Genomic DNA, 18,652 nt, shown 5'->3' with positions numbered 1-18,652 from the left:
GGCCTTCCTTGTTAGAGCTTGACAAGCATTTTGTTTTTATCTGGCCAAGCTCTGTAACGTAAGCCTAAAGCAGCTATTTATGCCGGAGCAAATAGGATGTAACACAAATAAGTTGAGACAATCTCTCAAAACTTGATATTAGTTTTATTTTCAAGTTTATTAGAACATGAGTTGCTGAGTTTTGTGTAAATGTGTGAGAGGGTGCAAATTTGAAGAAGAAAAAAATCACGTCATGTGTTAAGCCGGGCGTACACTGTACGAGTTTTTCAGTCGTGGTACTTATATACATGTCAAACTGTGCGACGGAACCGAGGGGTTTAAAAAGTTCACCGCTCACGATCTGTGCGGCGCGACGCTCGGACGAGACCGGACTGCTCACACTGTACGTCGTGTCCCCTCTGGGACCGCTCGATGTGGTGGCAGAGGCAGGCAAGCGACGGTAGGTGACAGGGACCCAGAGCAGGGGTTCGAGCCCAGCTCTGGCGAGGCCCGCAGGAGGCACCGGGCGTCAGGGGAACGGAGGGGAGAGAGAGGAGAGACGAGACGCATCGGCGGCCGCGCGGCACGGCAGGTCGCCTGGCCCGCAACCCCCCCCCAGCAAGCGGAGGAGTGCCGAAACAGGCGGCCAGCGCGTTGCGCGGACCGCGGAGGAGTGCCGAAACAGGCGGCCAGCGCGTTGCGCGGACCGGACGGCTCGCCCTCCCCAACACCGGCCGGAGGTTGCTTCAGGGACGCCCGCTTCCCTCCCTCCGCTGGCGGGGACGGAGAGGAGGGGAGGGCGCCCCCTCGTAGCTCTGCTCGAACAGCAGGATGCGCTCACGAAAACCTCACGACAGCCGACTGAATTTCAAACTTGTTTGATTTTCACCGATCGTCCGATTCCTGATCGGGAGGTAGTCGTGAGAAGCCAGTCCCCCCTCCTCCCCCCCTCTACGATCAAGCTGAAATTCGGCCCGATTCAAAAAATGCTCGCACGACTGAAGAATCGGCCCGAAAAGGGGAAAAACTCGTACAGTGTACGCCCGGCTTTAGACTTAAACCAATTCAGTGTTTCTATGATTGTAAAGGTAATGCTTTGTTAAGGTTGCTAGCAGTTACAGTACATCCCTGATGTGAAATCACACACTTCATGCTTGTGTTGTGCCATCAGGTCATGGGTAGGGATCGGATTTGGGAACAACATGTAACATGAGGAGAAATCAGAATGGGTTGTAAGCAAAGGAATTTCACACATCCACGCAGAGGCAGCCTCTCTCAGCAGGGTGCCGTGCTATGGAACCAGGCTCCACCTCACTGATTTTTTTTCTTGCCTGGGGACTCTCAAGGAGAGGGTCCACCCTGGGGGACCAGTCATTCATCCGGGCCTCAAAGACTCACAAGCTGGGTAAAATGTGCTTTCTGTGAAACTCATTTCCCGTTGCTTTAGTGGAGCGACAAAAGGGGAAATACTCGTTGTCCTCTGCGGAGCGGACCTGACTGGCATCGGAGACCTGCCGGCCGAATCAGAGTTAAGTTTGCAGTCTTAACTTCTGCGTCAACGCAAGGCAAGGCAAGGCAAGGCAAGGCAAGGCAAATTTATTTATGTAGCACAATTCAGTACAAAGACAATGCAAAGTGCTTGGGCCAGAGGAGACGCCAAGAGGAGACGCCAAGACTCCTCTGGCCCATTGAAAGGCATTTGGAATTAGACGCCTTTTTGATCCATCGTTTTAAGTGCTTTTGTTTTCTTGTATAGTTTGTTTCTTTATTATTGAAACTAATGTTTTTGCTTTCTTTTGTTTTGTCTTACTAATTTGTTTTCTTTTGCATTGCATGTTTTGTTCATTTATTTTCTTTTGGAACAACTGGAATTGTCTTAATTTCATCTGATCCCTTTTCAGAGACCGAGTAGTAGGGCTCAAGTTATGTTTTTAAAAGGAGAAATGTTTTAAGGAATTGGTTTAATAAAAAGATTGTGGACTACGCTGTCTTCTGGTGCGTCTTGTTTAAAAAGAACCTACACTCCGGTCACACATGCCATTGATGATGTAATTCAAGTGTGTTTTATGGTTATAACAAATGTTATCTCCATAAGGGTTTCATACATCGATGGGATATTAATGTTTGTGTTATCTGGCCCACTCATTACGACCAGATTAAAGCCGAAGCTAGCATAAATGCTATTAGCTTCCGGTAAGTTCCGCTTATAGACATTATATACGTAGACGCCCCATTGGACGCTGCCGGCCGCTAGGCTGACGTGCCTACAGGGCGGCCATCTTGGGTCAGACCACAGATCAGACAGCTGCTGTCAGAATGAATAGGAGGCAGTTTAGATCTCATTTTAATCATATATTCACAACGTTCGTGACCTTTCAGTTAGATTACACATATTTATTCAGAACCAAAACAATTTAAACTGAAGTCAAATTGGATGAGATATATACACCCAGTTATATATTTTGCAGTTACATATTATTAATATAATTAACACACAAATTATACACACATGTAGGAAGGTGGATTTTTTTAAGTGCACATTTTTTGTTTCAGCTTTGTTTTGTTGCATGGTTGTATGTATATTTCTTTGCATGCTTTTTGGAGACACCAATTCCTACCCCTTTCCACTGGCCACTGACTGACTGATTACACAGGTGTATCTCATCCAGAGTGATGGGGCAGGAAGAAAAGGGGCGGCCACACCCAGTCAGAGAAGCAGAGAGAAGGAGAGACTGACAGAGCAGGCTGTGGAGGAGCTGCCGGTGCCCGGCCAGCGCTTGGCCAGTGGCTGACCGAGCAGTGATGGGAAGGAACCTGAAGAGGCAGCTTGAGGGAAGCGCTGTCCAGCAACACTGCGACACAAAAGATGTGCGGCAGATCCAGACTGAGTCAAAGCAGAAGTGAACCCCAGGACCGAGAGCAGCGAGACCGTAGTGGGGCAATGGTGAGGCGCACCCGAGCCGAGAACTGCCGCTCAAGCTGCTATGCACAATGGCCGGACGGGGAGGAATCCATCCGAGCCAGGGACGAGGGCGGGATGGAGGAGAGGCTCAGGGAGACGCTGGCCTCCTCGGCTCAATCTCTGGGTCAATAACTTGGGGGGTTGGACTGCAGAAGGACGCCGAGCAGAAGTAGCTGACCAGCTGTACCCTATAACCGCAGGATGGTTTGGTGCTGGACTTTTTATTACTATTTTTTTAAAGCGTGTTTGCACTTGTAGAGCTTTTAGGGTTATTCGCTGTTCAGTTTTTAGGCTTTATTTTTATTAAATTGTAATCCTGTTGGTTTTAAATACACCGCTCACCCTTGCAATATCAACCCTGTTTCATTCTTAGTTTAATTTGTTGGCTGACTCATTAGTTTTGTTATTGATAATAACCTTAAATTTACCACTCGGGTCTCTCTCTCTCTCTCTCTCTCCTCTCTCTCTCCCTCTCTCTCTCTCTCTCTCTCTCTCTCTCTCTCTCTCTCTCTCTCTCTCTCTAAGCCTCAAAATCTGTCCTGCCCGGTTGAAGTCCTCTTCCTTGAAGTGCTCACTGCACTACATAGATCGATTCGTTGCAACAAAACCATCCCATCGCACGGCCAGCTCCCACTTTTTTCTTAGTGTACTGTCCGTCCGTCTGTTTTCTTCCGCTTATCCGGGGTCGGGTCGCGGGGGTAGCAGCTTCAGTAGGGAGGCCCAGACGTCCCTCTCCCCAGCCACTTGGCCCAGCTCCTCCGGGGGAATCCCAAAGCGTTCCCAGGCCAGCCGGGAGACATAGTCCCTCCAGCGTGTCCTGGGTCTTCCCCTGGGCCTCCTTCCGATGGGACGTGCCCGGAACACCTCACCAAGGAGGCGTCCAGGAGGCATCCTAACCAGATGCCCGAGCCACCTCAACTGGCTCCTCTCGACGTGGAGGAGCAGCGGCTCTACTCTGAGTCCTCCCCGGATGACTGAGCTCCTCACCCTATCTCTAAGGGAGAGCCCAGACACACTACGGAGAAAACTCATTTCAGCCGCTTGTATCCGGGATCTCGTTCTTTCGGTCACGACTCAAAGCTTGTGACCATAGATGAGGGTAGGAACGTAGATCGACCGGTAAATCGAGAGCTTCGCCTTTTGGCTCAGCTCTCTCTTCACCACAACGGATCGGTACAGTGCCCGCTTCACAGCAGACGCCGCACCAATCCGCCTGTCGATCTCCTGCTCCATCCTCCCCTCATTCGTGAACAAGACCCCAAGATACTTGAACTCCTCCACTAGGGGCAGTACATCCTCCCCAACCCGGAGGAGCCACTCTACCCTTTTCCGATTAGAACCATGGCCTCGGATTTGGAGGCACTGATTCTCATCCCGGCCGCTTCGCACTCGGCTGCGAACCGCTCCAGTGAGCTGTAGATAACGCCCTGGTTAAGGCCAATAGGACCACGTCATCCGCGAATAGCAGAGACGCAATCCTAAGGCCACCAAAACGGATCCCCTCAACACCTTGGCTGCGCCTAGAAATTCTGTCCATAAAAGTTATGAACAGAATCGGTGACAAAGGGCAACCTTGGCGGAGTCCAACTCTCACCGGAAATGAGTCTGACTTACTGTCGGCAATGAGGACCAGACTCTAACACCGGTCATACAGAGACCTGACAGCCCTTATTAAAGGGTCCGGTACTCCATACTCCCAGAGTACCCCCCACAGGATCCCTCTGGGGACACGGTCGAATGCCTTCTCCAGATCCACAAAGCACATGGAGACTGGTTGGGCAAACTCCCATGCCCCCTCCAGGATCCTGCTGAGGGTGTAGAGCTGATTCAGTGTTCCACGGCCAGGACGAAACCCACACTGCTCTTCCTGAATCTGAGATTCGACTATTCGACGGACCCTCCTTTCCCGAACCCCTAAATAGACCTTACCAGGAAGGCTTAAGAGTGTGATTCCTTTGTAGTTGGAACACACCCTCCGGTCCCCCTTTTTAAATAGGGGGACCACCACCCCAGTCTGCCAATCCAGGGGAACTGCCCCCGATGTCCACGCAATGCTGCAGAGCCGCATTAACCAACACAGCCCCACAACATCCAGAGCCTTAAGGTACTCAGGGCGAATCTCATCCACCCCTGGGGCCTCACCACCGAGGAGCTTTTTAACAACCTCGGCAACCTCAGCACCAGAGATGGGAGAACCCGACCCAGAGTCCGACAACCTTGCGGCCACAGCTCCGACTAGCCGCCTCAACAATAGAGGCGTGGAACATGGCCCATTCAGACTCAATGTCCCCCGCCTCCCTCGGGATGTGTTCAAAGCTCTCCCGGAGGTGGGAGTTAAAGCTCCATCTCACAGGGGACTCTGCCAGACGTTTCCAGCAAACCCTCACAACACGTTTGGGCCTGCCCGGTCTGACCGGCTTCCTCCCACACCATCAGAGCCAACTCACCATCGGGTAGTGGTCAGTAGAGAGCTCCGCCACTCTCTTCACCCGAGTGTCCAAGACATGCGGCCGCAGATCAGATGAAACGACAACAAAGTCGATCATTGAACTACAGCCTAAGGTGTCCTGGTGCCAAGAGCACATATGGACACCCTTATGCTTGAACATGGTGTTTGCAAGAAAAACAAAAAGTTACAGTTTGGCTACAATGAACCAGCAATGCTGCACTGATTCACATGGAGTGTGGTGTTTTGTATTTTGTTGCCCCTTGTGTAATGAATGATTGGAAGGGCTTAAACATTTGTGTGCAGGTTGTGTTGTTTGAGGGCAAAATTTGCTTTTGGTTCATATTTTAAATGTTTTGGCAGAGTTGGAGCCCTTTTGCAAACAAAATGTGTAATTTTGACCATTGTTGCCACTGTTTAGGCCTCTGCGTTAACTGTTTTTATAAAAATGTGGGTTTTGAGTTGACTGCTGCATCAAAGCAATCAATAAAAACTGTAACTTTTTGCTCTCTCTCTCTCTTCTTCATAGTAGGTACACCTGGTCAGACGTTCTGTTAGCTGTGACATCATCCAGGGAAGACAGATCACCCGCTATTACCATCTAATGTAGAACAGATTACTGGATCAATGTGTGCTTCTGTGCTTTTTGTCTGTCTTGTTGTGTCTCTGCTCTGTCTTCTGTAACCCCCAGTCGGTCGAGGCAGATGACCGTTCATACTGAGCCCGGTTCTGCTGGAGGTTTTCCTTCCCGTAAATGGGGAGTTTTTCTTTCCGCTGTTGCTTCATGCTTGCTCAGTATGAGGGATTGCTGCAAAGCCATGGACAATGCAGACGACTCTCCTTGTAGCTCTACGCTTCTCCAGGAGTGAATGCTGCTTGTCGGGACTTTGAAGCAATCAACTGGTTCCCTTATATAGGACATTTTTGACCAATCTGTATAATATGATTGAATTTGACTTTGTAAAGTGCCTTGAGATGACATGTTTCATGAATTGGTGCTATATAAATAAAATTGAATTTAATTGAAATTGAATATACTGTACAGCAGCAATACCTGCTCTCCTGTCGAAAAACCCTTACAATGGATGCAACCGTGTTTCTTTTGAGAACAGGTTGGACTCTTTGTCCAGCCCCTCTAAGTGAAAGGCCATGATTTACCACATGATCAATCATAGTTGCCTGAATTTCATCTGTAACTTGAGCCCTTCCAGCTACATCGCCACCTCGCACACGGATTCCTCTTCCTCATAATCTTCTTCCCCTGACCTATCTACCTTTTACTCTGACTTCATCTGCCTTAGACCATCCATGCTTGCAAAGAACAACACACAACATGGCACCTTTTTATGTAAAGCCTGTAAACTGATTGCAAATTGAAAAATTGTGTAAAGTGTCAATCAGGTGCTCCAGTGATTTCATTCCGATATAGAAGTTTCTAATAGCTTGGAACATATGGTTTCTGTTTGGCTACCACAGCTAAAGCAATGGAGTTTGGACTGCACGAATGACATCTGTGTTAACTGTTTTGCAAAAGGGCGGGAAAAATGTGTCAAACCAATGAGAATGGGTTAACTCATTTGCAAGAGGTGTCTTTTGCTCTGCTGAGGTGGTGATGATGAAAACTGAGAGGTTGCCAATTTCTTCAAACAGGTCAATGTAACAACAACAAAAACCGTAAAAGAACGCCAGTGCTTGAATCCTCCCTTTCAACTTTTGTCCTGATATCAGCTCTTGGGCTGATATTCACCGGACAATACCTAACAGACAGAGAGTTGTTTATTAAACGTTAAATAACTTTAAAAGTGTATAATTGCACAACACTTGAATAATTTATTACAGGTTTTTTAAACACTATATCGTTCTAAAGATATTTCCTTTCATCAATCCGTTCATGAGCTTGTTTCTGATTTTTCACCTGCTGCTCTTTATCCTCCGAGTGGTGCTGGTGTGCACTTTGGGAGACCTAAACTCAAATATGCTGGCTATCCTTTTAGATTTTGTCAAGAATGCTGTTGGGAAAAGGAAACAACTAAAATCACGAAAAAAAAAACAAAACAAAAAAACTTTATCTATTCTCAGCAGTAAGGACAATATATGGATCCCTCTGTCTTTGAAAGGTCTTGCTGTCAAGCTGAATACATGAAAAGCAGATTTGACATAACCAATTTCAGCTTTTGAGTAAAAGCCATTGGATAAATGTAGTCCTATTTACTATGAAATTAAAAGAGGAAGAATGTGTGTTGTTCTATTGTATGAACATTTTATTGTGTCATTAATGATTTAACTCTAATTAAAATTAAATGCATCAAACACCTATGCTGGAGGGCTAAATTTGTATTTGTAATTGGGGGCTGAACATTGGACACCTTTGCTGTAGGAACACTTATACTGGTTATACTGACAACTCCACCATCCTAATCTGCTACTCCTGGAGCATTCCTATGTATTCTGATTAGCTGTCAAGGCTGAACAACAAGATGTATTTGGGTTGACTAAAGATCTATTCTCATATTGACAATAACAGCTGATGTAGGTCTACCATATGTAGGTCTCGACTTGGTTTCAAATAGGTTTTAAGAAAACCAGCCATTCAACCCATTCCTACCGCAAATGTCAGCTGAATTTGGCCCTTTGTGGGCTAGAATATTCATCCATGACCCATTTTTAGTGTTGTTGTTAAAGAAATTAAGTTCTTCCGCAGCTACTCCTGCTGTTGCTCTGTTGTATGATGCACCTACTACAAAACTGATTTTGTATCTGGAGGGAGTGTAAGAACTCTAGGAATGGGTCGAAGCAGAGCTGCTGGAGCTGAAGGACGAAGATGAGGAGTGCTCTTTTCTTAAAGACAGGAATTTGTTTTGTTGCTGCTTCGCCAGGACTGGACCTTTTAATGCAATGCAAATGTCCTGTAGCCTCAGTAGAAAAACATAACCAAAGCATAAAGTTTAGCTGATTTTAAGGGTTGTGTTGTTCAGGTCATAGTGAGCATTTATCTGCCTCTAAACTAGGCCTTCTGCCCCTTAGAGCTTTCAGGGCGGAGATTTCAGTCTATTACAGCATAGCGGTTTTCCAAAGGTGTTCTTGGACCCGACTTCCTTCAGATCCTCACCAAGCTCCCTCCTGTTCAGTTATGAGCTAAATGTTCATCTCTCTCAAAATCATGCTCACCCCTATAAGGCTTGGTCTTTCATAGAGTGATGGTCATTTTATATTTCATTTATTCCCCATGATCACTCCATATTGTCAACATTAGACAGTGTTTTTGTCTTTCTTTGTAAGTCAGCAAAGTCGGAAAATCAGCAGGGAGCCAAATAGTTATTTCCCCCCACTGAATTTTGGCTACTGACTTAAATATGAAATGAAAAGGGTAAAAAAAAAAACATTTTCCACTTCATTGTTGGATATTTATTTGAATAAAGAAGTTTCCTTATTCCATTTGAAGCAGTTTATTGCATGTTTGAGTTATATAAAAACCCTAAAGTTAGTTGCTGGTCTGCACATTTTCACACCCAGAATCAGTAAAAGCTTCTTTCGGCACTTAAAGAGGGCTGAGCAGCTGAGTCAGGTTAGCATTTCCCTTTAAAATCTATGCAAATTAATAGATTGCCTACATATACTTAAATAATCACTCCAGTGAAATTATTTTCAGATGCAGTTTATTTATTGTTACAGATAAAACTTACACATAGTAGTGACTTAAAGGAAATCTTATGTTTAAGAGCACTTGGTGTTGCAGCTGCAAGCCAGGTGAGCCTGGGTAGTTTGTCTTAGATCCACACTTCTGTCATAGACGCTGGTCTGAGGATCTGCACAAACAGGTAAATGCACCAGTTAGAAATTGCACTTTGAAAATCTTTACACGTTATTAACTTAATAAAAGAAAACTCACCAGATGCCAGGCAGCTGAAACCAACAGTGACAGGTGTGGTCTTGACAGGCAAACAACCGGGCAGACAGCGAGGTACAGGCTCAACTGAGAAGCATGTGGAGTCCTCACCGTGGATGGTCAACTGTTTCTCCAGCTGCACAGATTCAAGTTTCAGACGGCACTCTGTAGGAGGACAACATGTTGATGAGTTAGTTTTTGAAGAAGGCAATACGCACTTTATTCACGTGCAAAACCTGTAGATACAGATAGGGGTTTACCAGATGCATCCCTGCAGCTTTCAGCAGGAAGAATCCAGGAGTGAGCAAAGCTGACTGAGTTCTTGGCCACGCGTCCGTTGGGAGTGTGGTACTCCTGTCTGATCTCTCCATCAGCCTTTCCACAGAGTCCACAGGTCTTTCCTTTCATCCAGTCAGCAACTTTGATCTGCATTGCAACATCAGATGGGGCATTGAGAATAGAATTATACACTATATTTGAGGTTTCCCTAAAACCCCACTTCTGATCTTCTGGCATTTGTAGGGGAAATCTAACAATAAATAGCATTGCTTTTACCCTCCATGTCTTCCTGTCAAAGTAGACTTCTTGGAGACCGTGGCTGGGTGCATAGACAGCAAGTCCCTCTCCGCTTTGTCTGATCTCAATGGAAGCTGTAACAGTTTCATGATGCATACTTATCAGTGAATTAATAAAACGTTACGACACTCAGAAATGGAAAGGGAAATTATCAGGAGAAATTGTAGCTCATAGTTATAGGTGCAATAATGAAATAAAACAGGACTGTTCATAGTGACCTGTTGGGTGGCGGTAAGGCAGGCTGGTGGGGGGTATTTCCATTTCGTTGACCTTCACAGTGACGTTGTCGTCCTTTGGAAACATGTCAATATCGCTGAAAGCAGAGAAGGGAAAACCTTTTTCATCTTGGGTTCTTAATCAACTTGTACATGAAGGCAAAATATTTGCCCTACATTGTGCCGGAAACTTACATCTCAGAAATCTTGACATTGATGTGGTGTTGTTCGGACGAATCCTTCCTCAGGAGAACCATGAATTTCAGCTCATCTGTGCAGTCCTGTGCTGCAACCTGGTAGCAAGAGGAAGGCATCTTGTTCTTGTAGCTCCTGTTGTTGAATGTGTAGAGTGTGTCTTCGACAAAGCTGCATTCAGCTGGAAAGGGTAAGAAAATAGGCTTTTAATCTGGACTTGCCAGACAAAGTCATGTATAATATCTTTACGAAAGAAAAATTCCCCATTACCTGCGACAGCCTTAGAAACCATGAAGTGGATCTTGTCAATGACTTCATCAAAGGGGCTGAGATCTTTGATCTCATCAATGGGAATACACATGGGAAGATGCATAGTGACATTGTAGACAGAGCTCTGTAAGAAGAGTTAATTTAAATTATTAAAACAAACATTAATGGTACTTTCTACTGGGAGAACAAAGCTAGAACCGTTCATACCATTGGAGTTTTGGTTATGATGTCAATTGTCTTTTCAGATGTGGCAACTGCAATGACTGAGATATTCCTGGTGCTGTTTTCTCTCTTTGTGTGGATCAAGTCAGACAATATTTTAACAGGAACGTACTTGTTAACCCTGGGGGGGAATGAAGAAATATCAGAAATTGTGCAAAGATTTTTGATCTGAGATCTTAGGAGTATTGTAGATACTTACATCTTTCCATAGCGTTTCAGGGTAGAAGGCAGTCTTTCCCAGGACACTCTGAGGCGAGCGGCAGGGCTTGAAGAAACAATACCAGTCTCTCCTGTAACATTGGTGCTGTATTTCCTGCACTGTTCTCCCCAGGAAATCTTGGTCTATTGACAAACATCATTACATTAGTAGATTTCACCTACAGTTGCTTATAGTCTTTAATTCTATAACTTGTAAACGGGGCTTACTGTAACTTTGTGCTTGCTCAACACAACTGCATCAGCACAGATCCTCCAGTTGCTATCAGAAGAAATGTTGGCGACAATGATCTGAACTCTGGCATTTGGTTTGTCAAGGTAGAAACCAAGCTGGTATCCCACCATCCTCTTGTCAGCTTTGACAGCACGGAGAATCACTGCCACAACGGCTTCTTCCTCGCCAAGATATTTTTTCTGTGGTTACAGTCAAGATAAATTATTGTAGGTTCACACTTAAAATCATGCAGAATAAAAATGATAACTCTAAGTGCTTATTCTTTTTTTTTTGTTGTTTTTTTTTATTATGACCAAATTTCACCTCTTTGTAGATGGCTTCAACGCTTGAGGCACTGCTACCGGAGGCGACCATTTTCTTGTGTAACCTCTGGAACTTCTCCATCACTTCCTGTAAAGCACAAATGTTGTCAACTTTCCCAGATGTGTTAAAACTCTTGCCTGAATAATCAAAAGGAATATGTTTACCTTTGAGCGACGATCACTGGAGCTAGAAGAGCTTGAGCTGTCACTGAAGAAAGATGCAAGGCTTGATGCAGAGCTGGTCCTACTTGAACTGCTGCTGGATCTTGTTGAGTTGACTCTCCTGCTGCTCCTACTGCTGCTGCTGCTGCTACTACTGCTGCTGCTGCTGCTTCTCCTGCTGCTGCTGCTGCTGCTGCTGCTGCTGCTGCTGCTGCTACTGCTGCTGCTGCTGCTGCTGCTGCTGCTTCTGCTGCGACGGCTACTGCTGCTGCTGCTGCTATTGGTCCTGGCTGCAAGGTCAATCTTACGGCTGGAGCGAGATGAAGAGGAGGAGGAAGAGGAGGACCTTGAAGAACGGCTCTCAGAAGAGCTGCTGGAGCTGGAGGAGGAAGATGAGGAGCTGTTCCGTCTTGAAGACAGGATTTTGTTGAGCTTCACCAGGACTGGACCTCCTTCTTCAGTTTCTTCGTCCTCACTCAGGTTGATGCGTTTAACAAGCTTCTCTGCAGCCTTTGCTCCGACTTTAACCTCCATCTCCAATCTCTCAACAACTTCTCCTTCAACTTAAAGGGAAAGATAGTAATGCCATCAAAACCTTTTACGCACAACATGCTTCCACAGACTACTATGTGTTGTTTTGCCAGCGCTTACTTGGTGTCACAGAGAAAGAGAAGTTGTGGCTACCAGCCAGTTTGTACAGGACAATGTCTTGGATGGAGGCTCCATTTTGACTGGCAAACTTGAAACAGGCCTTCAGTCCAACACCAATGTGCTTAGCGCAGTACTTTTTGGCAAATCGACGGAACTTGTATTCAGGAATGGGCTCTACATCTTCTTCTTCCATGGGAAGGAGTTCTGAGGAGTCTAACTGTAAGAGAAGTAAGTGATTAATTAATCACAATTTGATTGCAGATTTAACGGTAGCTGTCGAACTGATGTTAAAAGTTACCATGCTATTGCGAGTGGGATCAAGCTTGGATGTGTGTCTCCTGATTGGGATGGGTACCAAAACTTTGGTGGGGAGAAGAGGAGTGATTCTCTCAACCAAAGGTTCCTCGATGTTTCTTGCTACAGCAAAGGTTGTAACACTGTTGGGGGGGGAATAAACCAATTCAGTTGGGCTCTATGGGTAAGGACAAAAGTCATGTCAAATTTTTTCACAGGCTTACTTCATGGATGTGATGTTTTCAGGCACATCAACAGGAAGAGCTTCAAGCTTAAAGTCACCCTCTTTGATATTAAGTCTTGCAGCTATTTTGGCTGGCACAACAGAGTGCAGTTTAGCGCGAGCTACCAAAGCAGCCTGGAAGATGTCGGTGTTAAGTCCCATAACGGCATATGTGTCCATGGCAACCCTGGAGAAATAAATGGAAAGGTTTTTATTTTGAATTTTATCATATTAATTATTTTGTGCTGAATTTCTGTTGGACAAGCAGGGTTAGACACTAGCCACCTACATTGGTCTGATCTCAGCCTTGAGCTCAACGTCTGTCTCCAGCAGAGTCTTTACGTCGAAGTCCGCTGACAGACGTGGTGAAGTGTTGGGCTTGACTGAGAAAACAGAAAGTTTGTGAGTTTTCCCGTTGCATTAAACTGACTGCAAGGTTTTCTTTTGAATACGGTAGTCAGATTTCATTGAGAGAAGATGTGAATATCCTCAAATCTAAAAGTGAAGGCAAATTGCAAAGCTTGGTCAGTCTTTCACTCTAAAACGGTAATTTACTCACTTTCAACAGAGGCTGCAGCCACAGCAGCACTGTACAGACTGAGTTCCATTGGAATACCAGCGACGGTAGGAAGAATGCGTCGCATCTCAGCAGCCAGCACTGGCTTAGCGTAGTGGAAGTTGATGCCAGACAGGAGCAGAGCCTTGAGAGCCTCTCTTCCATATTCCTGAATGGGTAATTCCTTGCCAAACTGTAAAGGAAGAGGACATAGTTCATAACGTGTCTCACAAAACTGGATTTGCTTTGATTTTAACTGATTCTTGCTTGTTTAATACCTTGACAGCCTTATCGATCATGGGTTTGTCAATGTTAGCAAAGCCAATCTCTTGTCCAAAGAACTTAACATAGACAGAGGCTAGGGGTTTGCTGGTGGGCAAGGATCTCCATTCTGACAGCTGTGGAGAAAGAAGAAAAGAGATTTAAAAAGCTCATATTGGACTATGTAATAATTCTTCTTTTATTTTGGGCCTTTCAGTGTTCCTTACAGCCTTAATGACTCGCTTCATTTTGGTGATCCTGTCAGTACTTTCAGAGAGAGCAGGGTTTTTCAGAATCAGCTCCTGCAGTCCTTCAATATTCGCTCCAATCTGTAGAGAAAACAAAAACAAAACAAAAAAAACTCAACAGTGTTGAACAACAACTCCTTTACTATTTCTTTTCCAAGCAGTGACTGTATTTTTTATGGTTTTACCTCCAGGACTTCAGCAGTACTTCCAGCGATGAAGCCTTTGGTCTTTGCAACAAAGGATTTTGGCATAAATGTGGCAGCATCATTGATGTAAAAAGCAGTTGCAGCAGCACCGACCGCCAAGGAACCTGATATAGTTTTTAATAAGTAGGTTAGCTGGCAGTTCAGGAAAACAGAACTCATCTTCTCTTCCTATTGCCTTACTGTTGTAGAGGTCCACATGTACAGCTTTGCTATAACGCAGGCTCAGTCTGTCCAGCTTTGTACCCAAGATCTTCATGGCGGCGCTGCATGCGGCAGCACTGCAATAACAGAATTATAGAGATAACTTAGCATTAATTGGTCCAACTTGATTATAATTCAAGCACAAACAATTGCCTTACACATCGGGATGGATGGTTGCGGGGCTCCTGCTTAGGGACTTCATGTGAGAGTAAGTGAAGCTGGCCACCTGCAAATTCTCCTCGGTTTTCACAGAGTTGGCAACAGTTGTCACCAAACCCATAGAAGGACTTGTCTCGAAGAGAACAATGCAGGACAGCATACGGAGCTCTGGGTGGAGAGCCTTGTCCATGTAGAGCTGGAGAGCCAGTTCCTGGACCTAATTCAGATGAGAGCGATAAAGTCTCAATGGAGCTCCGCGGACAGACACAAACACTTTGAAATACTTGATATTTAGAACCTACCATTCTGGACTCCTTCTTTGCAATGTTCCTCAGAGCCATGATGGCTTCAACATGGATTGTCATTGGCAGAGATACAGCAGCAGTGCCATGGATGGGCATGATCTTAGTGAGTGACTTGAAGCTTGATGGATGGCCGGCATTTCCCAAAACCTTTATGTACAGGATGATGTTCTCTTCCTCGTTCTTTGCAATGGCGTCTGACAGTCGTTGTTGAATAGGCTGTTGATGTAAATTTGCAATTAACAACATGATTCATTTCTCACAGTTTTTCTTTAGTTTGAAGCAACAGAGTTTATGTGATCGCACTACCTTTATGAGTTCAACAGGACAATCAACTGTCTTATTGCAGTATTTGTTAACCATTGTTCCATATCCAAGGAAGACAACCTCACGCAGAAGTGGGTTTTCCACTACTTTGTCGCTGTCTACCAGGCTCTAGAAAAGTGCAAAGGATCAGATACATTATATGCATTCATTTTTTTCTTAAAAATATGTTATTCACATTGTGCAGATTACCAACCTCAAACAGCTTGATAACCTCAGGGTCAGCAGTCACCATGTGCACAGCTGTAATGAAAGCCTGAGCTGCCTCAGCGATGGTTATTTCCTCAGCCATGAACTTCTCTTTGATGAATCTGAGACCAGCGAAGGTACCAGTGGCAGGAATAGTGTCCAAGAACCAGTGTCTGTGAAAGCAAAGAGAAATTAAGTTTGAAAAAAGTTAATTTAAATCCCGTTTTGTTTTGCAAATTTTGTTGTGTCGCCGATATGTACCTGTGGGGAGACATCTTTTTGTACTGGTTCCAGTACATTTCCAAATCTTCATAGCGGGCAATACGGAGGAGTTGTACCAGTTCCAAAAACTTCAAAGGTGCATTTTCATGAACATCCTCAATGTTGTAGGTAGCCAGGTGCTTCAGGACCTCTGCAACCTAAAACCACATAATTGAAATGAATAATTTGAAGCCATTGTCACATATAATCTTTACCTGTCTTTAGTTAAAAGTCCAAACCATACCTGGGCTGGTGCATCACTGATCTTGATCAGCTGAAGGGGTGTCTGAAGAAGTTCATCGGAGAACTCGTATTTGAGAGATCCACGGTGACGATATTCAGCCTTGACAGATGGAATGGGTTCTTTCTCAATTTCAAGGAACTCCAAAGACTGCCTTTAAATTAAGGTGAAAATAAGTTAGGTCAAAGTTAGACTGAATCCTGACATCACGCTCATTATCTTAGTGACTCTTGACATACTTGGTCCTCATCTGGGCAGCTCCGTTAGCCTCAGAGAAAGGTGAAAACTGGATCAGCTCATTAACGTCCGCCTTCAGGATCATGACGGCATCGGCGACTGGTTTCAAGACGTAACTTAATGTTGTGGTACCTCTCAAGTTTTTGGTTTCCTGAGAAAACAAGTCACAGATTAATTGCAATGTTTGGCTTTTGGAGACCCTCCATTGGTACATAATGGGTTGAACTTCACCTCCTGGCACTTGTCGCATTTCTCAGTGTATGCCAACCCGATGTCCTTATTGAGTCTTTCCTGGCAGTTGCTCAGGTCCCTGGTCTTGGTCAGAAGGATGTTCTCAATTCGTGCATCTTCACTGATGGAATAGAGGGTCTTGCACACACCCTGAGTTCCAACCTGTGGAGAACAGAAACCATTTTAGATTGAAGTTTAATGACTACTTGCAAATAACTTCTCAAACACACCACAAAGGAGAACGTTTACAAACCTCCTGCAAGTCATAGACTTTGTGGGTCTTCTTGATGTTCAGCTGGAGAATATTCAGGATGCCTCTGTAGATGTTCAGCACCAAAGTCGAGACTTCCTCAGGAGCAAAGACTTTACCAACAACACCATTGGTGTATTCAAACTTGATGGGAATTGCGAGCTGAGGTGCAAGGGCTGCTGTCAACTTGGTTGCTGGCACTGCTGGGTCCTTTGGCCAAATGCCGCTGTACTCAGAGAGCTCAGGTTCCACAAGCTGTGATTTTAAGCAAAATGTGTTTGTAAAGTATTTGAAAATTTGAATCACTGTTGTTACTACTTGTGAAATATTTATTTATTCATTTATGTATTACCTTCAGCATATAAGTATTTTGGTCAGCTGCACTGAGTAGAAGTTTGGTGCTGATTTTCAATCCAGCTCTTGCCAAACCTTCCTCAGGAAGACCGCCCAGGATGAGCGCTTCATACTTATATACGTAGGTCTTACCAGCAGCAAATTCAGGGGCTGTGAGCACAATTTTGCGCAGTGAGAATGAATCTACTTTATGTAACAAAACTGCATAAAAAATCTATGGAATTTAAAGAACTATTAATCAGGGAGTATGCTAAAATTCACCAGGCTGAGTCATTCTCACTTAAGTTTAGCTATGGTACATGTTGAATTATTTAGTTGACATACAAATAGTGAACTTACCAAAATTTTGTCCAGCTAAAATTGAAATAAAATACAATAAAAATGTTTAATGTAAGTTGGTGTCAAATTAACAAAAAAGAAATAACTCTAAAGCTTTAAAGAAAATATAAAAAACTTTGACTTTAACAAATGGCCCAGAAATGGCAAATGCAGCACTCTACTATTGGCAGAAACATTACATTTAAAATTAAGGCACAGAAGAACTCCTAAAACATTAGGTGAAAATTAAATATAAAAATTAAATTGATTAATTCAGTATCCTACGTACCCACGAAGGCCAGAGTCAGGGCAAGCACAACCGCTTTCATGGCTGATGAGGCTGTGACAGTCAGTAGTGACAGGTAGCCTTTTATAGGGAAATCTTTGCCGTGTACATGTGCTGGTTGCACCTGATTTGATGGATAACTTATTTATCTTTGAATCAGCAACTGGTTTGAGCAACATACATCAAAAGATGGAAAGTTAAGTTCACCCGACCTTGGTCTCTGAAGCAGGTCAGACCTGAGCATGCAGTTCCAACACCATTACCAAATAGTTCAATTTAGCAATTCTTGTTTCATCTGTAAAAGAGCTTCGTTCTTTTACACCTCTCTGACATTGGTAATTGTAAATGTGTAAACATTATTTCTAAAGAAAATATAAATAGGGATAACACATGTTCTATTAGAAAGGCTTCAAACTTCACAAAAGATACCTTTACAAAAGTAAAACTTGTTTGTTAGTTTGTTGGCCTAACATTTTCCTAACATTTTTTATTTTTTCAAAAAAAGGGAAGACAAAAAACAATAAAACTTAGTAATAATATGTTTTTTCATTGTTGCTATATCTTCCTTATCCAAAAAAAAGAATAATCAAAAATACAAAAAGGAGAATGATAACAGTAATCATTGAATTTGAAACAATATTTTTGTTAAATATTTCTGCATTTCTATTGTGCAGTTTTCTTTTTTATGTGTAAAATATTCAGTTTTCACATTCTTTTAAAAGGAGTTCCCTTGATTAATTTTACAAAGGCTTGTGATAACGCTCCAATAATTTCAAAGTTCACTCAAAGAGGCAACCTAACAGCAAGTTATTTACTTTCCTTGTTTGCTTTGGTCACTGTGACCAAAATGGTCATGTCATTTTAACAGGTCTGGTTGTTGTGACTAGAACCGTTTTATCAGTGGAAAACTAAGCGGGAGCAATCAAAGCTTTTTATCATGTCTAGATATGACATCCTGTGCATATTTGTTTGGTTGTTTTGTTTTAATCCTGGCCAACACATTCTAGGAACATTATAGAGATGAATTTAAAACATGAAACAAATTACATTAATACAAAAAAAGTAATAACACTGATTATACTTCAACCTTTTTTAAGATACTGTAAATACATACAAAAGTTTGGGCTCTTCTGGTTCCAGTGTCCCTGCATCACACTAAACATTTACTGTATTTTATTATTAGGCTTGAGCTGT

The 18,652-nt window shown here is 43.8% G+C and overlaps 1 protein-coding gene across 1 annotated transcript; it reads right to left on the bottom strand.

Annotated features, from left to right (window-relative positions):
- Nucleotides 1-9,026: 9,026 nt before the first annotated feature.
- Nucleotides 9,027-17,505, bottom strand: LOC105928625 (vitellogenin-1). The gene is made up of 33 exons (XM_036141158.1): nt 17,462-17,505; nt 17,194-17,208; nt 16,853-17,004; nt 16,504-16,755; nt 16,251-16,412; nt 16,022-16,170; nt 15,786-15,936; nt 15,542-15,699; nt 15,288-15,453; nt 15,077-15,202; nt 14,768-14,986; nt 14,465-14,682; nt 14,286-14,383; nt 14,085-14,209; nt 13,879-13,980; nt 13,669-13,788; nt 13,394-13,583; nt 13,124-13,217; nt 12,836-13,021; nt 12,616-12,754; nt 12,318-12,534; nt 11,670-12,229; nt 11,506-11,592; nt 11,178-11,381; nt 10,951-11,093; nt 10,737-10,872; nt 10,530-10,653; nt 10,260-10,440; nt 10,068-10,162; nt 9,829-9,923; nt 9,534-9,699; nt 9,277-9,438; nt 9,027-9,193 (listed from the first exon to the last, which is right to left on the bottom strand). The coding sequence occupies exons 1-33, from the start codon at nt 17,499-17,501 to the stop codon at nt 9,102-9,104; spliced, it is 5,124 nt and encodes a 1,707-aa protein (XP_035997051.1). The 5' UTR covers nt 17,502-17,505; the 3' UTR covers nt 9,027-9,101.
- Nucleotides 17,506-18,652: the final 1,147 nt, after the last annotated feature.

The sequence above is a fragment of the Fundulus heteroclitus genome, chromosome 9 (assembly GCF_011125445.2).
Source record: "Fundulus heteroclitus isolate FHET01 chromosome 9, MU-UCD_Fhet_4.1, whole genome shotgun sequence".
Classification (NCBI taxonomy): domain Eukaryota; kingdom Metazoa; phylum Chordata; class Actinopteri; order Cyprinodontiformes; family Fundulidae; genus Fundulus; species Fundulus heteroclitus.
This window is presented reverse-complemented; position numbering and strand designations above follow the sequence as displayed.